The sequence below is a fragment of the Lynx canadensis genome, chromosome B2 (assembly GCF_007474595.2).
Source record: "Lynx canadensis isolate LIC74 chromosome B2, mLynCan4.pri.v2, whole genome shotgun sequence".
Taxonomy (NCBI): Eukaryota; Metazoa; Chordata; class Mammalia; order Carnivora; family Felidae; genus Lynx; species Lynx canadensis.
In genome coordinates, this window is record NC_044307.1 from 63,099,179 (window position 1) to 63,114,887 (window position 15,709).

General features: G+C 34.8%; 1 protein-coding gene across 2 annotated transcripts in view; it reads left to right on the forward strand.

Moving 5' to 3' along the window:
* ADGRB3 (adhesion G protein-coupled receptor B3) overlaps positions 1–14,091 on the forward strand; it is a 750,806-nt gene extending 736,715 nt beyond the window's left edge. For both annotated transcript variants that reach the window (XM_030315777.1, XM_030315778.1), the window contains 2 exons: positions 3,109–3,213; positions 13,256–14,091. In XM_030315777.1, coding sequence (XP_030171637.1) covers positions 3,109–3,213; positions 13,256–13,444 — 294 coding nt within the window. In that variant the 3' untranslated portion in view covers positions 13,445–14,091. The remainder of the gene's footprint in view (positions 1–3,108; positions 3,214–13,255) is intronic.
* The last annotated feature ends 1,618 nt before the right edge of the window (positions 14,092–15,709 follow it).

Below are 15,709 nucleotides of genomic sequence, written 5' to 3' on the forward strand. Positions count from 1 at the left end.
TTCCCCACTACAAAAGCTGAAAGGTGTACTTAAGTCAGTGAACAAGAAGGAATCATGCATGGAAATCAAACTGAGCCCATGACAGATATGTAAGCTCTTGATTGGCAGCTCTTATGTGGTACATCTGTCAGAACCATCAGGCCATCATTGGTATGGTGATTTCTGGCTGTGCCAAGGTGACAATTTCAAATTAGAATTGAGGCATGAGGATGTTTGCAATTAATGTATCTAGGTAGGAAGGGGCCCAGATTTCAGCATCCAAATTTTTCTTTCCATCATTCTATGTAGAACATTGCAAATATTTCTTGGTTATATAAAATTTGAGTCCACCATATATATTTGTGAGTATGTTCTAGCAACATAGCTCCTCAAAATAAAATCCGCTCAGTTCAGAATCAGCTGTGGCCTATTCAGTCAATAGGATTATAAAAAGTCCTATCAATTAACATATCCTAATTGCCATGGGATATATTTAACACTTTGCTTCATTAAACATGCTTTATCCAATAGAAATAGTTGGTTGCGAGAGACATAGAGCGACTTTGACTAACAGAAGAGAGCTTTGTTGGAAGGATATGGATGAACTGACTTAGCCAGCAGACATTAGGGACCTCCACTGACATTTCCACCACCATGACAAAGCATAACTCCCTGGTGCAAAGTTGGGTCTCTCATGATGAAAGGTAAATGGAGACTGCACAGACAAAATCATCATAGGCCCACCTTAAAATGAGGAAGCTGTGCCAATAACATCAATTACTACAAGAAAATGTGTTTCTCGTCTTTGGAAAACAACAATCTCACTGAGGAAAGGGCATAGGATTAAAAATTATACTAGAAATTCTATGAATTTTATAAAATGGAAGAGAGAACAAACAAGATGCAAGAATAACTGATTTGAGAATTTTCAAATTAAAAAAAGAGTATGTAAAAATTTGGGAATCTGCCTCCCTTGCATTTATTTTAGCGAATTCCCCTATCACTTACTCTCATAGCCACACCATTTGTTTTACTTATCTCAGTTCTAAAATAACATGTATTTGAGTTCTTATGTGATTAATGCCTATGTCCTCCTTTACATACCTCAAGCTGTAAGAGAGGAGAGACTGTACCGGATTTTGCGCACCACTGTTACTTCAGCATCTAGCACAATCTGTGGTGCTCATGAATATGTATTAACTGACAGAACAAAGTATCTTTAGAGAAATGTCAGTAGCGTGACTTTAGTCCTACTGCACCCTAGCAGAAAATAGCTACATGGTAAGATTCATTATTATGAAAAACGCTATTTGTAGTGTTAGAGCCACAGTTAATATTCTGATGACTATAGTTTTGTTTTAAAGGTATTCCTTGTAACACAAATCAGCATTTTAATCAGTGTCTTAGGCCCTGGTACTGCAAGGGAATATTTGAGTCCCCAGGGATAGAATGTATTTCATTATGTTTGCCAGTTTACGTGGTCCTCAAAATCCCTCCACTGAATTGCTTACGCAAATCCTCCCTCTCATAAATCTCCATCAGCCATTGCTAGTCAAATTATGTTTTCCTGGTGTTTCTCTGTAAATCCTGCAAATCTGTTTCCTGTACTCTCCCCAAAACTGATGGGAAGTTAATCACTCTGTAATTGCTTGCTATGTTTCATGTCCTCATCATAAGTAATGTTGCCATGTTCTCATCCTCAACCACCTGATTTGTCAACAGCCAACTCCTAGAACTAAGAGGAGCAACGATGAAAATAATTCGGTTAGAGCAAGACTTAAAATGTCGGAATTCTCTCATAAAAGTAGGCTAGTGAAAATAGAACAAATTAGCTAAACAAAGTATTGCCTAACACAGATTCATTAAATATAGGAAATTAAATTTGGCATAACAGAATAAGACTTTTTCAAGTATGTTAAAGATTTAATTTGCATTTCTCTTTTGCCTTTTTTTTTCTCAAGGAGATAGTGTTCTCTACAAGTGTCTTTTTAGAAGAAAACCAGGCATTATAGATCTTCCCCCAAAGATATATTTCTTTTCCTTTTGAAAATATTTGGTAATTAAAACAATAAACCACATGTTCAAATCATAGCTGAAGCATGAATATCATACACCTCCAAAACCCACATGAGCAAATGGTGAGTTATGAAGCACATGCTTTACAATACTATAAAATCTTACACAAACATGGAGTCACAATCTTGGAAAATCACTGAAATATTGACTTTTAACTTTTAAAACCAAAATTGAAGAAGGCATTTTCTCCCTTAAAATAACACTTGTAAATACAGGGGATTTATTATCTCCTCTGTAAGCTGCGCTGTAATAGAAAAAGATTCAGTGAATGATACTTACCCTGAGGTCATTTTTATTTAGGACTCTATTTGTTGAGTTACGATGAAGTTGGGAGACAAGGATGTAACCAGGGATGAAGAGTATTAAGATATTTGTATCAGTGATTTGAGAAGCTCATCAGCTACACAATTTATGCTCTGAGTCCTTTCATTAAAATTCCGTACCATCTCGTGAACAAATATATGAAACCTATGGGTCAGATTTTCCTTCTGCAAAGCTCAATCATTATTCAAGGAAAGTGTAAGATTTTAGGTTTCACATATATTTCAGACACTTTAGTGCTTTGAGTCAGCCTTAAAAGGCAGTGCCTGGGAGTTTGCTCCCCCTTTAGTACAGCCGGCTAGGATTTTAGTGTTTATGGAAATAAAACATAAAAAAAGTAATATTTCCCATGACAAACATTGAGAGACTTGGGTGCTTTACAAGTCCAAATTTTTAAACATTTTTTATATTATAATTTTTTGTAAAACAGCTTTAACTTTGAGTGATGAAAATCTTACAGAGGAATGACTGCTACATTTTTAATGCACCCACAAGAGAAAACTATGTTTTGGTAATCTTGTAAGTGGAAATAAAGCCAATTCTTCATGTTTAAGAAGTGCTGAGTAGGAAACAAGGATTGGCTGCAACTCATTTGCATTTTTGGTGTCTTTGGGGACTTCCTGGTTCCTGCCAAACTTGATTTTCCTTATTAGTTAAAGTGAACATCTTAAAGCTCGTTTTAAAACGTATAAATCAAATTAGAAATGAGAATGATTCTGTTCTCTTTTGCAGAAGGTCATGCATACAAGGAAGAGGCATATGGAACTCTTTCAGGAGCTGAATCAGAAATTTCAAACTTTGGACAGATTTCGGGATATACCAAATACAAGCAGTATGGTGAGTACACTTTGCCTCATCAGTGCCCAGCACCACACTGATGATGTGGCATGCCAGCTCTTATCCTTGCCCTCCAGGAGCTTTTAATTGTCTTGTGAACCCAAAAGTGGCATACACGGGGAAAAAAAAATAATGTTCCGAACTGTATTTGGAATTAGGAATGATACTCTTTAAACGTTTTTATTCATATTTTAAACATTTTCATTTATAAGCTTTAATTGGAATTAGTTATACATCAAAAATGTGTTAGGTTCACCTGGTGCTTTTTTCATCATTAAAAGTCAGTTAATTCATATACTCAAATAGTTTTTCCATTTTCATTTGAATGTCTGGCATTTTAAGGTCATAAAATGTGTGTGTATACACACATAAACTGTGTATATATATTCATATATATACATATATATGAATATACACTGTTACCTGAAACAAAGTATTAGGGTTTGTCTCCAGGAGATTCACTTGTTTTATGACAAGAATTTTGAGAAACACATCAACATTGGAGACTTTGATTGTTGATTGAACCATTTTCTTCTCATTCATCTGCACTACTACAATCTGAGTATTAGGAATTCATCAAATGGTATTTTGCAGTTACCATGTGCATGGCACAGTCATAGCTCCAGAAAAGGCTATGTAATTATTTGTGAGAGCACTGGATGGGGAGTCCAGAAATCAGTATACCAGTGAAAAGCTCAACCAAGAACTATCTGATCTTGAGCAAGTGACCCAGCTCAATTTTTCCTACATTGAACATAGAAATAAATAATTAATTAATGCCTTCTTTGGTTCTCATAACACTTTCCAAAGCAGCTAAGTTAAGAAGCTGAGAATCAGTTCTACCTGACTGCCATTTGACTCCACTGTTCCTCACTCCAAAAATAATGCTTTTGCTCTGCCTTACACACTTTGCAGCCCTCCCCCTCCTCCCAAAATATATATGGTGTATATAAATCACTCTAAGAGATGTGGTGTTTGATCACCTTCTAACTCTAGTGAGTCTTGTATATGTGTGTTATGAATCTAAGTCCTAGCTTCCTGATTAGTAACATCAGCTTATGACAACAAGAATTTACATACTTTTATTTTTCTTGTATTCCTCTCAGTACTGGTACAATGCTGGTCATGGTAATTTATCAGTACATAGCTGCTCTTAATTTATTGAATGTTTCTGATAGTTCCATCTGTGTTTGTTAAATGAAGATTATAAGAAATACAATAGACCTTAACTCTTAATTAGTCTGTAAATAATTAACATTTATATCAACCTATTTTTCCTCCATACAGCAAGAACCATGCATTATTTGTTATCATCAACACAATCCTGGGCATATAGAAGACACCTATATGTAATGAGTGGTTCTTTCTTATCTACTCTTCCTAATATTGGGCCGTCAGTTTTTAGTTTGCCAGGCAAATGAGAATTGCACCCTTGAGATTAGACCTAAACACATTAGCTACTCATTTTGGAATATTGAAAGCTAACGTTGAAATAAATTGAAGAAACGTCATTTGTTTAAAAAAAGGAGAGGGTTATGTTTACAAATCTGAAGGCCTTATGCAACAGCTACAGCTGGCTGACTGCTTTAATATGATTGTAATTTCCCCTAGTTGTATGGTCTGGGTATTAAATCATTAATGGCACAAATATCTGTATCTCAGTTTCCTGACAACCAAAATAGCCTACTAATTACACTACATCCCTGCAGCAGCACGCCTTTTCTAGAAAAGATTTATAAATATTTATCATTTGGGAGGTTAGGAGTGGGAAGGATAGAGTTGTCATTGCTGCTTGACTATTGTCCTAAATATCTGAGAACAGAAGAAAAAAAGAGTTCCTTATTCAGTTTTGATTAATAATGAACATGTGAGTGAGTTCATTATCCTTAATTCAGTCATAATTCGTGTGGCACATTGCTAATGAAAAATTGCATAATTGGATACAGAAAGACATTTTCAAAACAAAAAATCTCAAAGTCTTTTCCTTTTTTTTTTTTTCTGGCTACTAACTCACAACACCTGCCTAGCACTGCAAATGATGGTAATTATGTAGAATTTGGGGAATCAAAGGGAACCCAAAAGACCATTTAGTCCATTTCCCTGCTTCCAGGCAGGACAACATCTAAATCACACTACAAAGAAAAGGCGGTGTTAAAAGAATTCTCTTATTTTGAGTGTGTCTCACAAACTATTCACCAGTAAGATCTCTTTCCCCCAAGGAACTTCTCCAAATTCTTGCTTTTTTAAAATATAGAATAAATATATTCTCTTTCCCTTGTCCCCAAAATTGGTAGGTTGGAAGAAGGAAGGAAAGAAAGAAGAGAGAAAGGGAAGGAGGAAAAGAGAAATGGACGGATGAAGGAAGGGAGGGACTTGCCCAGAAGTGACAGCTAGTCTGCTCCTGGACCCATGAACTATGGAAAATTCTCAGGTGGCCCTGATGTGGTCCAGCTGGCCCTGAATTCTCATATTCAGCTAACATTCCATTTCTGTGTATACAGCCAAAGACCAAAATTAGCATTGTTGGAAGCTTCATGTATGTTGGCTTATATTGAGTTTATAATTTTTTTTATTGGGGGACAATTAACAGCATTAGTTTCAGGCATACAACATAATGGTTTGATATTTGTATATATGCAAAATGGTCACCCAGTTGATCTAGTTTCCTCCTATCAGCATATAAAGGTATGAAATATACAATATTGTTGACTATTGTCACCATTCTGTATATTACATCTCCATGACTTATTTCTTAGAAGTGTGTACCTTTTGACCTCCTTTTCCCATTTCAACTTTCTCCCAAACCCCCTCCCCACTGGTAACCAAGCTATTCTTTTAATTTATTAGTTTTGTTTCTTCATTTTTTTATTGTACATATAAGCAAAATCATATGGTATTTGTCTGTCTGACTTATTGCATAAGCATAATGACCTCTAGTCTATACATGTTGTCACAAAAGGCAAAATTTCATTCTCTATGAGTAGTATTTCACTGTGTGTGTGTGTGTGTGTGTATGTGTGTGTATATATATACATCTTCTTTATCCATTTGTCCATAAATTGTACACTTGGGATGTTTTCCATATCTTGGCTATGTAAATAATGTTGCAATGAACATAAGGGTGCAAAATGTCTTTTTCAAATCAGTATTCTCATTTTCTTCAGATAAAGACCCAGAAGTGGAATTGCTGGATCATATGATGGTTCTATTTTTAGCTTAGGATCCTCCACAGTGTTTTCCATAGTGGCTATACCAATTGACATTGCCACCAACAGTGCACAAGCTTTCCTTTTTCTCCACATTCTTGCCAACATTTTATATTTCTTGTCTTTTTGATAATAGCCATTTTCACAAGCATGAGATACCTCATTGTGGTTTTGGTTTGCATTTCCCTGCTGATTAGTGATGTTGAGCACCTCACCTATTATTCATCTGTATATTCTTTAGAAAAACATGTATTCAGAACCTATGCCCATTTTTTTGCTGTTGTTGTTATTCAGTGTATGAGTCCTTTATATATTTTGGATGTTAATACCTCATCATATGTATTATTTGCAAATATCTTCTCCCATTCAGTTAATTTTTTATTTAGTTGATGGTTTCCTTTTCTGTGCAGAACCTTTTTATTTTGATGTAGTACCATTTGTTTATTTTTTTCACTTCGTACCATTGCCTTTAGAGTCAGATCCAAAAAAAAAAAAAAAAATGTTGCCAAGACCTGTGTCAAAGAGCTTTCTGCCAATGTTTTCGTCTTGGAGTTTTATGTTTTTTAATCTTATTTTCCAAGTTTTTAATTCATCTTGAGTTCATTTTTATATATGGTAGAAGACAGTAGTCCAATTTACTTATTTCACATGCCTCTGTCCAGTTCTTTCAACACCATTTCTTGAAGAGACTGTCCTTCCCCCCATTGTCTATTCCTGCCTCTTTTGTTGTAAATTAATTGAACATATAGGCATGGATTTATTTCAGAGCTCTTTATTCTGTTCCATTAATCTATATGTCTGTTTTTATGCCAATATTATACTGTTTTGCTTACTATAGCTTTGCTATATAGTTTGAAATCAGGGAGCATGAGGGCTCCAGCTTTGTTCTTTTTACTCCAGATTGCTTTAGCTATTTAGGATCTTTTGTAGTTCCATATAAATTTTAGAATTGTTCTATTTCTGTGAAAAATGTCATTGCTCTTTTGTTAGGGATTATATCAAATCTATAGATTGTTTTGGGTAATATGACATTTGCACAATATTAATTCTTCCAGTCCATGAGCATGGCATATCTTTCCATTTATTTGTGTCTTCTACAATATCTCTCATCAATTTCTTATAGTTTTCACTTTGTAAGTCTTTTACCTCTTACCCCTATTTATTCCTAGATACTTTATTCTTTTTGGTGGAGTTGTAAATTGAATTGTTTTCTTGATTTCTCTAATAGTTTGTTGCTAGAGTACAAGAACACAAAACATTTTTGTGTATTGATTTTGTATCCTGCCACTTTACTGAATTTGTTGGTTGTAAGTTTTTTGGTGGATTCTTTATGGGTTTTTTGTTTTGTTTTGTTTCGATTTTAATTTTTTTTTTTTTAGAAAGAGGGCACTAGTAGGGAAGGGGCAGAGAGAGAGGGAGACAGAGGATCCCAAGTATGCTCAGCACAGAGTGCAGTGAGCCTGATGCAGGGCTGGAACTCAAAAACTGTGAGATCATGACCTTAGTCAAAGTCGGGCGCTCAACTGACTGAGCCACCAGGCACCTCTTTACAGTTTTTTACTCATAATTTTATGTTTTTTTTTTCCAATGTGGATGTTATTTATTTCCTTTTCTTACCTAATTGCTTCAGCTAGGACTTCTAATAGTGTATTGAATAAAAGTGGCAAGAGTGGGCATCTTTGTCTTGTTCTTGATCTTAGAGGAAAAGCTGTTAGCTTTTCACCACCAAGTGTAATGTTGGCTGTGGGTTTGACATATATAGCCTTTATTATGTTGTGGTATATTCATTCTATAACCACTTGGTTAAGAGTTTTTATTATGAAATGATGTTGAATTTTTTTTAGATGTTTTTTTCTGCATCCATTGAAGTGATTATATAATTTTTATCCTTCATTTCATTAATGTGGTGTATAACATTGTTTGATTTGCAGACATTGAACCATCTGTGTCTCTGGAATAAAGTACACTTGATCATGGTATATGAATGATCTTTTTAATGTATTGCTGAAAATTCATATCGCTAATATTTTGTTGAGGGTTTTTACATCTGTGTTCATCAGGGATAATAGCCTGTAATTTCCTTTTATGTGGCATCCTTTTCTAGTTTTGGTATCAGGGTAATACTGGCCTCATGAGTTTGGAAGTGCTCCTTCTTTTTCAATTTTTTGGAAGAGTTTGAGAAGGATTGGTATTAAATCTTCTTTGATTACTTGATAGAATTTACCAGTAAAGCCATCTGGTCCTGGACTTTTGTTTGTTGGGAGGTTTTTGATTACTGATTCAATCTCCTTGTTAGTAATCAGTCTATTCATTTTCCATTTCTTCATGATTCAGTCTTGGAAAATTGTCTGTTTCTAGGAATTTTTTCATTTATTTTAGGCTGTCCAATTTTGTTACATTTGTTATGTCCAATTTGGCATATAATTGTTCATAGTAATCTCTTATGATCTTTTTTTATATTAGTTATAACATCTCCTCTTTTATTTCTGATTTTATTTATTTGAACCCTTTCTCTTTTTTTCTTAGAACAAGCTCTTTGTTTCATTGGTTTTACTATTGTCTTTTTTAATCTCTATTTCATTTATTTACACTCTGATCTTTATTTCCTTCTTTCTGCTAACTTTGGGCTTTGTTCTTTTTCTAATTCCTTAAGGTGTAAAGTTAGAATGTTTGAGATATTTCTTGTTTCTTGAGGTAGGTCTGTATCCCTGTGAACGTCACTCTTAGAACTGCATTTACTGTATCACATAAATTATGTTTTATTTTAATTTTTGTCTCAAGGTATTTTATTTCTTTGATGTTATTTTTGTGACTGATTTTCCGTTTCATACAATTGTGTTCTAAAAAGATGATTTTGGTCTTCTTAAATTTATTGAGACTTGTTTTGTGGCCTAACAAATAACGTATCCTGGAGAATGTTCCATGAGCACTTGAGAAGAATGGGTATTCAGCATGTATCTATTAAATCCATCTTTAATGGGTCATTTGAGGCTGATGTTTGACTTTCTTTCTGCATGATCTATCATAAATATAAGTGAGGTGTTATAGTCCCCTAGTATAATTGTATCTATCAATTTCTCCCTTTAGGTCTGTGGTAATATATGCTTTATTTATTTACATGCTTCTAGGTTGGGTGCATAGATACAAATTTATATCTTCTTTTGGATTGACCCCTTTATCATTATGTAATGCCCATTGTGTTTTATTAGTCTTTGTTTTAAAGTTGATTTTGTCTGACTTAAGTATAGCTACCACAGTTTTTTCGTGGTTTTCATTTGCGTGAAACTTTTTTCATCCCTTCACTTTTAGCCTGTGTGTCCTTAAAACAGAGGTGAGTCTCTTATAGGCAGCATAAATGTGTCTTGTTTTTTTATCCATTCAGCCACTCTGTCTTTTGGTGGAAGAATTTAGTCTATTTACATTTAAAGTCATTACAGATAGGTATGTACTTAATTGCCATTTTATAATTTGTTTTCTGCCTGTTTTTATAGTTCTTCTCTGTTCCCTTTGTCTTCTCTTGCTCCCTTCCCTTGGGTTTGATGCTTGTCTTTAATTTTATGTATCTACTATAGGTTTTAGCTTTGTTGTTACCATGAGACTTACACGTATCAGCCTATATATGTGCCAGTCTACATTAATAGCAAGTTAAGTTTGCACACATTCTAAAATTCTACATTTTAACTGCCTCCCCCCGACATTTGATGTTTTTGATGTTACATTTCACATTTGTGTGTGTATGTATTCCATAACTAATTGCTGTAGTCATTATTTTTACTATTTTTGTATTCTTGGTTAGGATTTTTGCTTTCAGCACTTTGAAATGTTGTTTCACTTGATGTTGTCCTATAGGTCCCTTAAGCTATCTTCACTTTTTTATTTTTTATGTGTGGTTGTCTGTTTGGTTGAGTTCTACTGCTGGATACAGTAGCTCTTCACAACTAAAGCAGCATGGGCCTCAGACCTAAAGGGTGTCCACACATTTGTGAACAATGGCAAGAACCACAGTACAATTGGGAATACCGTGGGAGGCCAGAGGAGATGAATAAGAAAGCCAACCTTATTATTACCCAGTAATAGAACCTCTCAGAAATTCAATCAGTCATATATTGGCAATAATACAGTGAAATTAGAGTCTAGACATTGTGACAAAGTCCTAAACTCATCATTTTAGTTCATGGATTCATGGTGCTTGATCTTCAAAATATAAATGGAAAATCGCATCTGTTCCAAACATAATGAAATCCCTGTTTTCAAAGCAAATGAGCAAATACCTTGATACCTTGAATTTTTTTAGGACTGAACTAATTGAACTTTGTCAAACTAAGGATTCCCAGAAAGCTCCTTTAAGACACAGCCTTTGTCTAAGATGGATAAATCCTTGCTGTGGCTTGATTCAGCAGAATTCACATCAGTGAACCTTTCAATCAGTGATTGATTATTCAGGTCACTGTAGTGCCCTGAAATGTTCAACCATTCCCTATTGCCTACAAAGTAAATTCCAAATTGAGTGCCCTGGAATACATTGTCCCTTATGATCTGGCTTTCAGTTCACCTTCTACCTAGTTATTCTGTTCTTTTTCATTCCAACTAAAATAAATTGTTCTCAGAGTGGTCCTATTTGCATGTTCTGTGGATTTTTACTTCTCAGTATGCATGCCTGTTCAGCCACCCAACCTCCAATCATACGTCTTTATGACCAAGCTCATCCTTCTATGACAATTCTAATGTCACTTTTCTCAGAAAGGTTTATATGCTTTCCATAAAAGGAAGCCTTATCTCCACCCTTATCTGCCCTCCTTCCACACTTTTCCTAGATTATAGACACAGATATAACTATATATTTTATACCTTCATTTAACTATAAACACCTTATGGTAAGTATTATTATATATAGTAACCATTTATTAAATACTGGGTGTTATGCTAGGCCCCTTAACTTTTTTGTTTTTGCAACCCCACTATATAGGTAATCTGCACATGTGGCCAATTCCTTTGGCCCACAATACAAAGTATATCTCTGTTCTGCCAACGTTAAAGTTGAGGTTCATGGAAACCAAGTCAATTACTCAGAATTACCTTCATATGAAACAGAACAACTGGAATTTGGATCGGCGCATGTCAGGCTTTAAATCTTATGCTTCCTAGTGAACCATGTTGGTTTTCCATCTTTATTCTCCCTAGTGTCTAATATGATGCCCAGCACAGAGCAGCTGATAAATATTAGTTGAAGGGAGCAAGGAAGGAGGGGGAAGGGAAGAGTTACAAGACTATACAGTTCATAATACTTTAGGATAATAGACTAAATCAGAATTAATCCTGTGCACATATCCTAAAGGTTAAAATTTTATCATGTCTTAACAAGTAGCTATTTTCTTGTATGTCCTCATGATTAAGGCTAATAAGTGTTAAAAACTATCTAATGTATTGAAGGGTATAATTTAATTTCTAGTTATGATAAATATTTCTATAGTTTGTCTCTTCTGTTGATCTATACTTGAGAATGATTTTTAATATAGTCAGGGGAACCCAGATAATCATTCCAGTACCTGTTTTATGTTCCCCCTGCTAATTAATTACAGTCAGTTGAAGGCTAGAATTTAGGGTAGAAGGGGGAGGAATAAAGGACACATTCAACAATTATAGCTGGTTAAGTGTTGTAGTCTAACTTGGTCTAAAGAGAATTCAGTCATGATTTCCTTCTTGTTCTTTGATGTTATTCAGCTTAGTCTATCACATTCAAATTCCCTCATTTTACAGAAATATTTAAATAACACTATGTAAAATAAGTTCACTGCTAAATCTTAGCAAAATATCAGGCTATAGAAACTTTGAATAATGTCTATTCATATTTATTGAGCCCCTACAACATGGAAGGTCTGAGTGGAGTCATAATTAAGCAGATCTTAAATCTTAGGTACTAAGAGGGTGTGTACTATGAAACATAATGAAGGCTGGCCTGTGGACATTATTTAAAACCCCTTATATTGCTGGATATATTTTCCAAAAATCTGTACTCTTTGAAGGGAAGAATGATTTTTGCTAAATTAGTGTGCTACCCAAATATATAGAAAGTTGTGGGGAACTTACAGCAGGGAAGAAAATAGATTACACAAGGGACACAGTAACATTTTAATATTCTAAAAAAGGATAATTTCTTGAATTTGGATCTGTATGTAACTAAGCAAAGTTAATGAAATTCAGTTATGGCCAGTTTGGGGACTGTTTTTCGTATTACATAATACGCCCCATTACATATCCTCAAATTTTGTTTATCTCACCAAAGCTTCAGCCAAAATACTTAATTTTTCTACATCTAAATGTTTATTTATTTTGAGATAAAGAGGAAGAGAGAGAATCCCAAGCAGGCTCCGTGCTGATAGCACAGAGCCCTATATGGGGCCTGATCCCATGAACCGTGAGATCATGACCTGAGCCAAAATCAAAAGTTGGACGCTAAACCAACTGAGCCACCCAGGCACCCCAAATTTTCTACATTTAGTCTTAACACTAACGCTTCTTCCTACCTGAGTATAGAGCTATACTGACATCTCACAAGACACTGAAAACAAACGATCATCTACTTTGCCTTCCAAAAATGATTCCATTCCTTTGATTAGTGGAAAATTTTAGAATAACATAAAGAAGGTGTTCATCAGTTTGTTCAATGAAAGAAAACTAAAGTCAAAACCATTTCCTGCAGCTGGCCACAATTTCAAATCATCTCTGAATCATACAAACTGGATTAAGGTCACAAGCATGCTGTCTTCCTGGGAACTTCAACAAGTGGCAATCCTTGTCATCAGATAAATGACTTTCCTCTCCTCTCTTCTCAACAGGAAAACCCAGCACCAAACAAGAATCCATGGGACACTTTCAAAAACCCCAGTGAATACCAACATTACACCACAATCAATGTCTTAGATACAGAGGCAAAGGACGCTTTGGAACTGAGGCCAGCAGAGTGGGAGAAGTGTCTGAATTTGCCTCTGGACGTGCAGGAGGGTGACTTTCAAACAGAAGTTTAACAAAGTCAAAATGGACTGAGGTGGACATAAAAAAATTTCTTGCACTGACACTTAAGACTTGGGAAGCCTGACATTTCTATCTGGACAGTGTGACTATGCTCTGTCAGGACCTTCATGTGCCAAGTGTCAGTGGTGTTTGCGTGTGGGAACTTCTCACTAGTGAGGCTAGTGGAGAGAGGACCAGGTGTACAGTTCTGACCATCCTGTGTTGTAAGTACCCGTGGAATGGATTTGTAAGGTAATCTTTATAGATAAACCTCAAGCAACGATTCATGTTGTGACCGCTTCATATGGTTTAGTTTTCAAAAAACTTCACCATGAAGCACAATGTATATATTTATGCAGTTTTTAAAGTTTATAACAGTCTGTTTGGCCATTACTACACTTTTTACTTTATAATATAAAAGCAAAGTTTTTGTCATTAAATGAATGTTTGTTGAGCTACATTCTTCATTGCTTTAAATGCAATAAAGTAATAATCTCACTTTTATATGAATAATATATTTCACATCTTTATTATTGCAGTTTTCTCTAGAAAGCTCTGAGTAGCTTTCTCTGCTGCAACTGTGTATAAAATATTTAAAATGTTGTATGGTGTAAATAAACTTTTGTCTACATATCAGTTTTTTAGTGCATTTTATTTTGGATTTGTTGAACAGAAATTTACATCTTTATAAATTTTTTTTTCAATACAGATACTGAAAATGTATTCACAGTTTTAATAGCATACCGTTATTACTCCTTTGAGGCTAATGATTTCTCAAATGTAATAGTAGGTTTGTATAGTGCTTCTGTATTTTCTACTCAAACATCCTTTGGAACAATGTACCATGTAAATGGGGCTTGTCAGAAATCTGCCATCATACTCTTACCTAAATATTATGTTTTTTTCTATATTTTTGTGGCAAAAAGACAACTACTGGTAGGACACAGTACGTTGCCATACAAAACATAATACAGGGAAAATGTTTATTAGAAGTAATGAAGTCCATTGCATGTTTCACAAAAGAAACTACTTGTACGATAGTTCTTCATAACATACACAAAAAATGAATTTATTCAGGACTTAAAAAAAATCTTACCTGTATATTCTCTAGTGGAAGGAAAAGGGGTGTGGATGTGTTTGGTAGACGCTTTATCTCTGGTTTGAAAAGTGGGAAGTCTGAGGTGAGCTGACTACAAAAGGGCCCCCAGTGTCCTCTGTTGTGGAAAGCCACACCGGTGATGTCTCCTGCTTTCTCAAAGTCTCATGAAAGGAAACATGGCACAAAGGATTTCAGCAATTTTGCCATCCTTTTAACGGATGATGAGATTGTGACTTCCAGGCTGAGGAACTATAGGGAGTGGAAAGGAGATCGGGGTCTTCAAACTTCCGAGAATGTTTATTTAGATTAGTTTGTCGTTAAACCTAAGCTGCATGGTCTTCTGTGGTCTGTCAGAAACCCAAGTGAGCTGGCTCCGGCTACCCATGACCTGGGGGACCCGGCCCTGAAGGCCATGAGTCCAGGCAGAGACAAAGGTGCTTCAACACTCAAGTGCACCACTAAGCTAGAGCCTTAAAAATGCCCAGCTCAGGCTGAATTCCTGTCAGATACTTATAATGTTCTCAATGTAAAGATGTTAAAAATATATTTTTAACCATATTTTAAAAAATAAAAGCAACATCAGAATATAACATAAGGAGTGATTTTTCTATAGAATAAACTTCATGCCAATTATAATGTAATTGTAATATTAAATGCTTATTAAATTTATAAGATGACTTTCTGGTGATAGAAATATTTAGTCAATTTCTCATTCTCTTCCTATATTCATGTGTCTATAAATACACATATATATATATACATATATGTATATGTACAGACCTATGTGTAGGTGTAGATATACATATGTGTACTCAGGCTTAGCTCCATCTCAGTGACCCATTGAGTGAATGAAAACCATGTAGGCAGTTTCCCATTTCAAACTGTAAGATCTTGATTGGAAAAAACCCTTAATAAGCATATATTTGAAAACATAAATTCTGTGTTTAAAAAACAAATTCAATATATTAGACTAATATTTCTTGTAAAGCTACAACAGTCACTGCCATAAAATGAAATCTTATATTTTTTTCACTTCTATTTTTCTCCAGTTCTAGTAACTCAATATTACTGTATGAAAATTAACCAGAAATTGCATACTTGAAAATGTTAGGGTAACTTATTTGTTACTCTAAGAGAGATGCCAAGTTGTAGTGGTGCTTTTTGTTTGTTTTTTAATCTA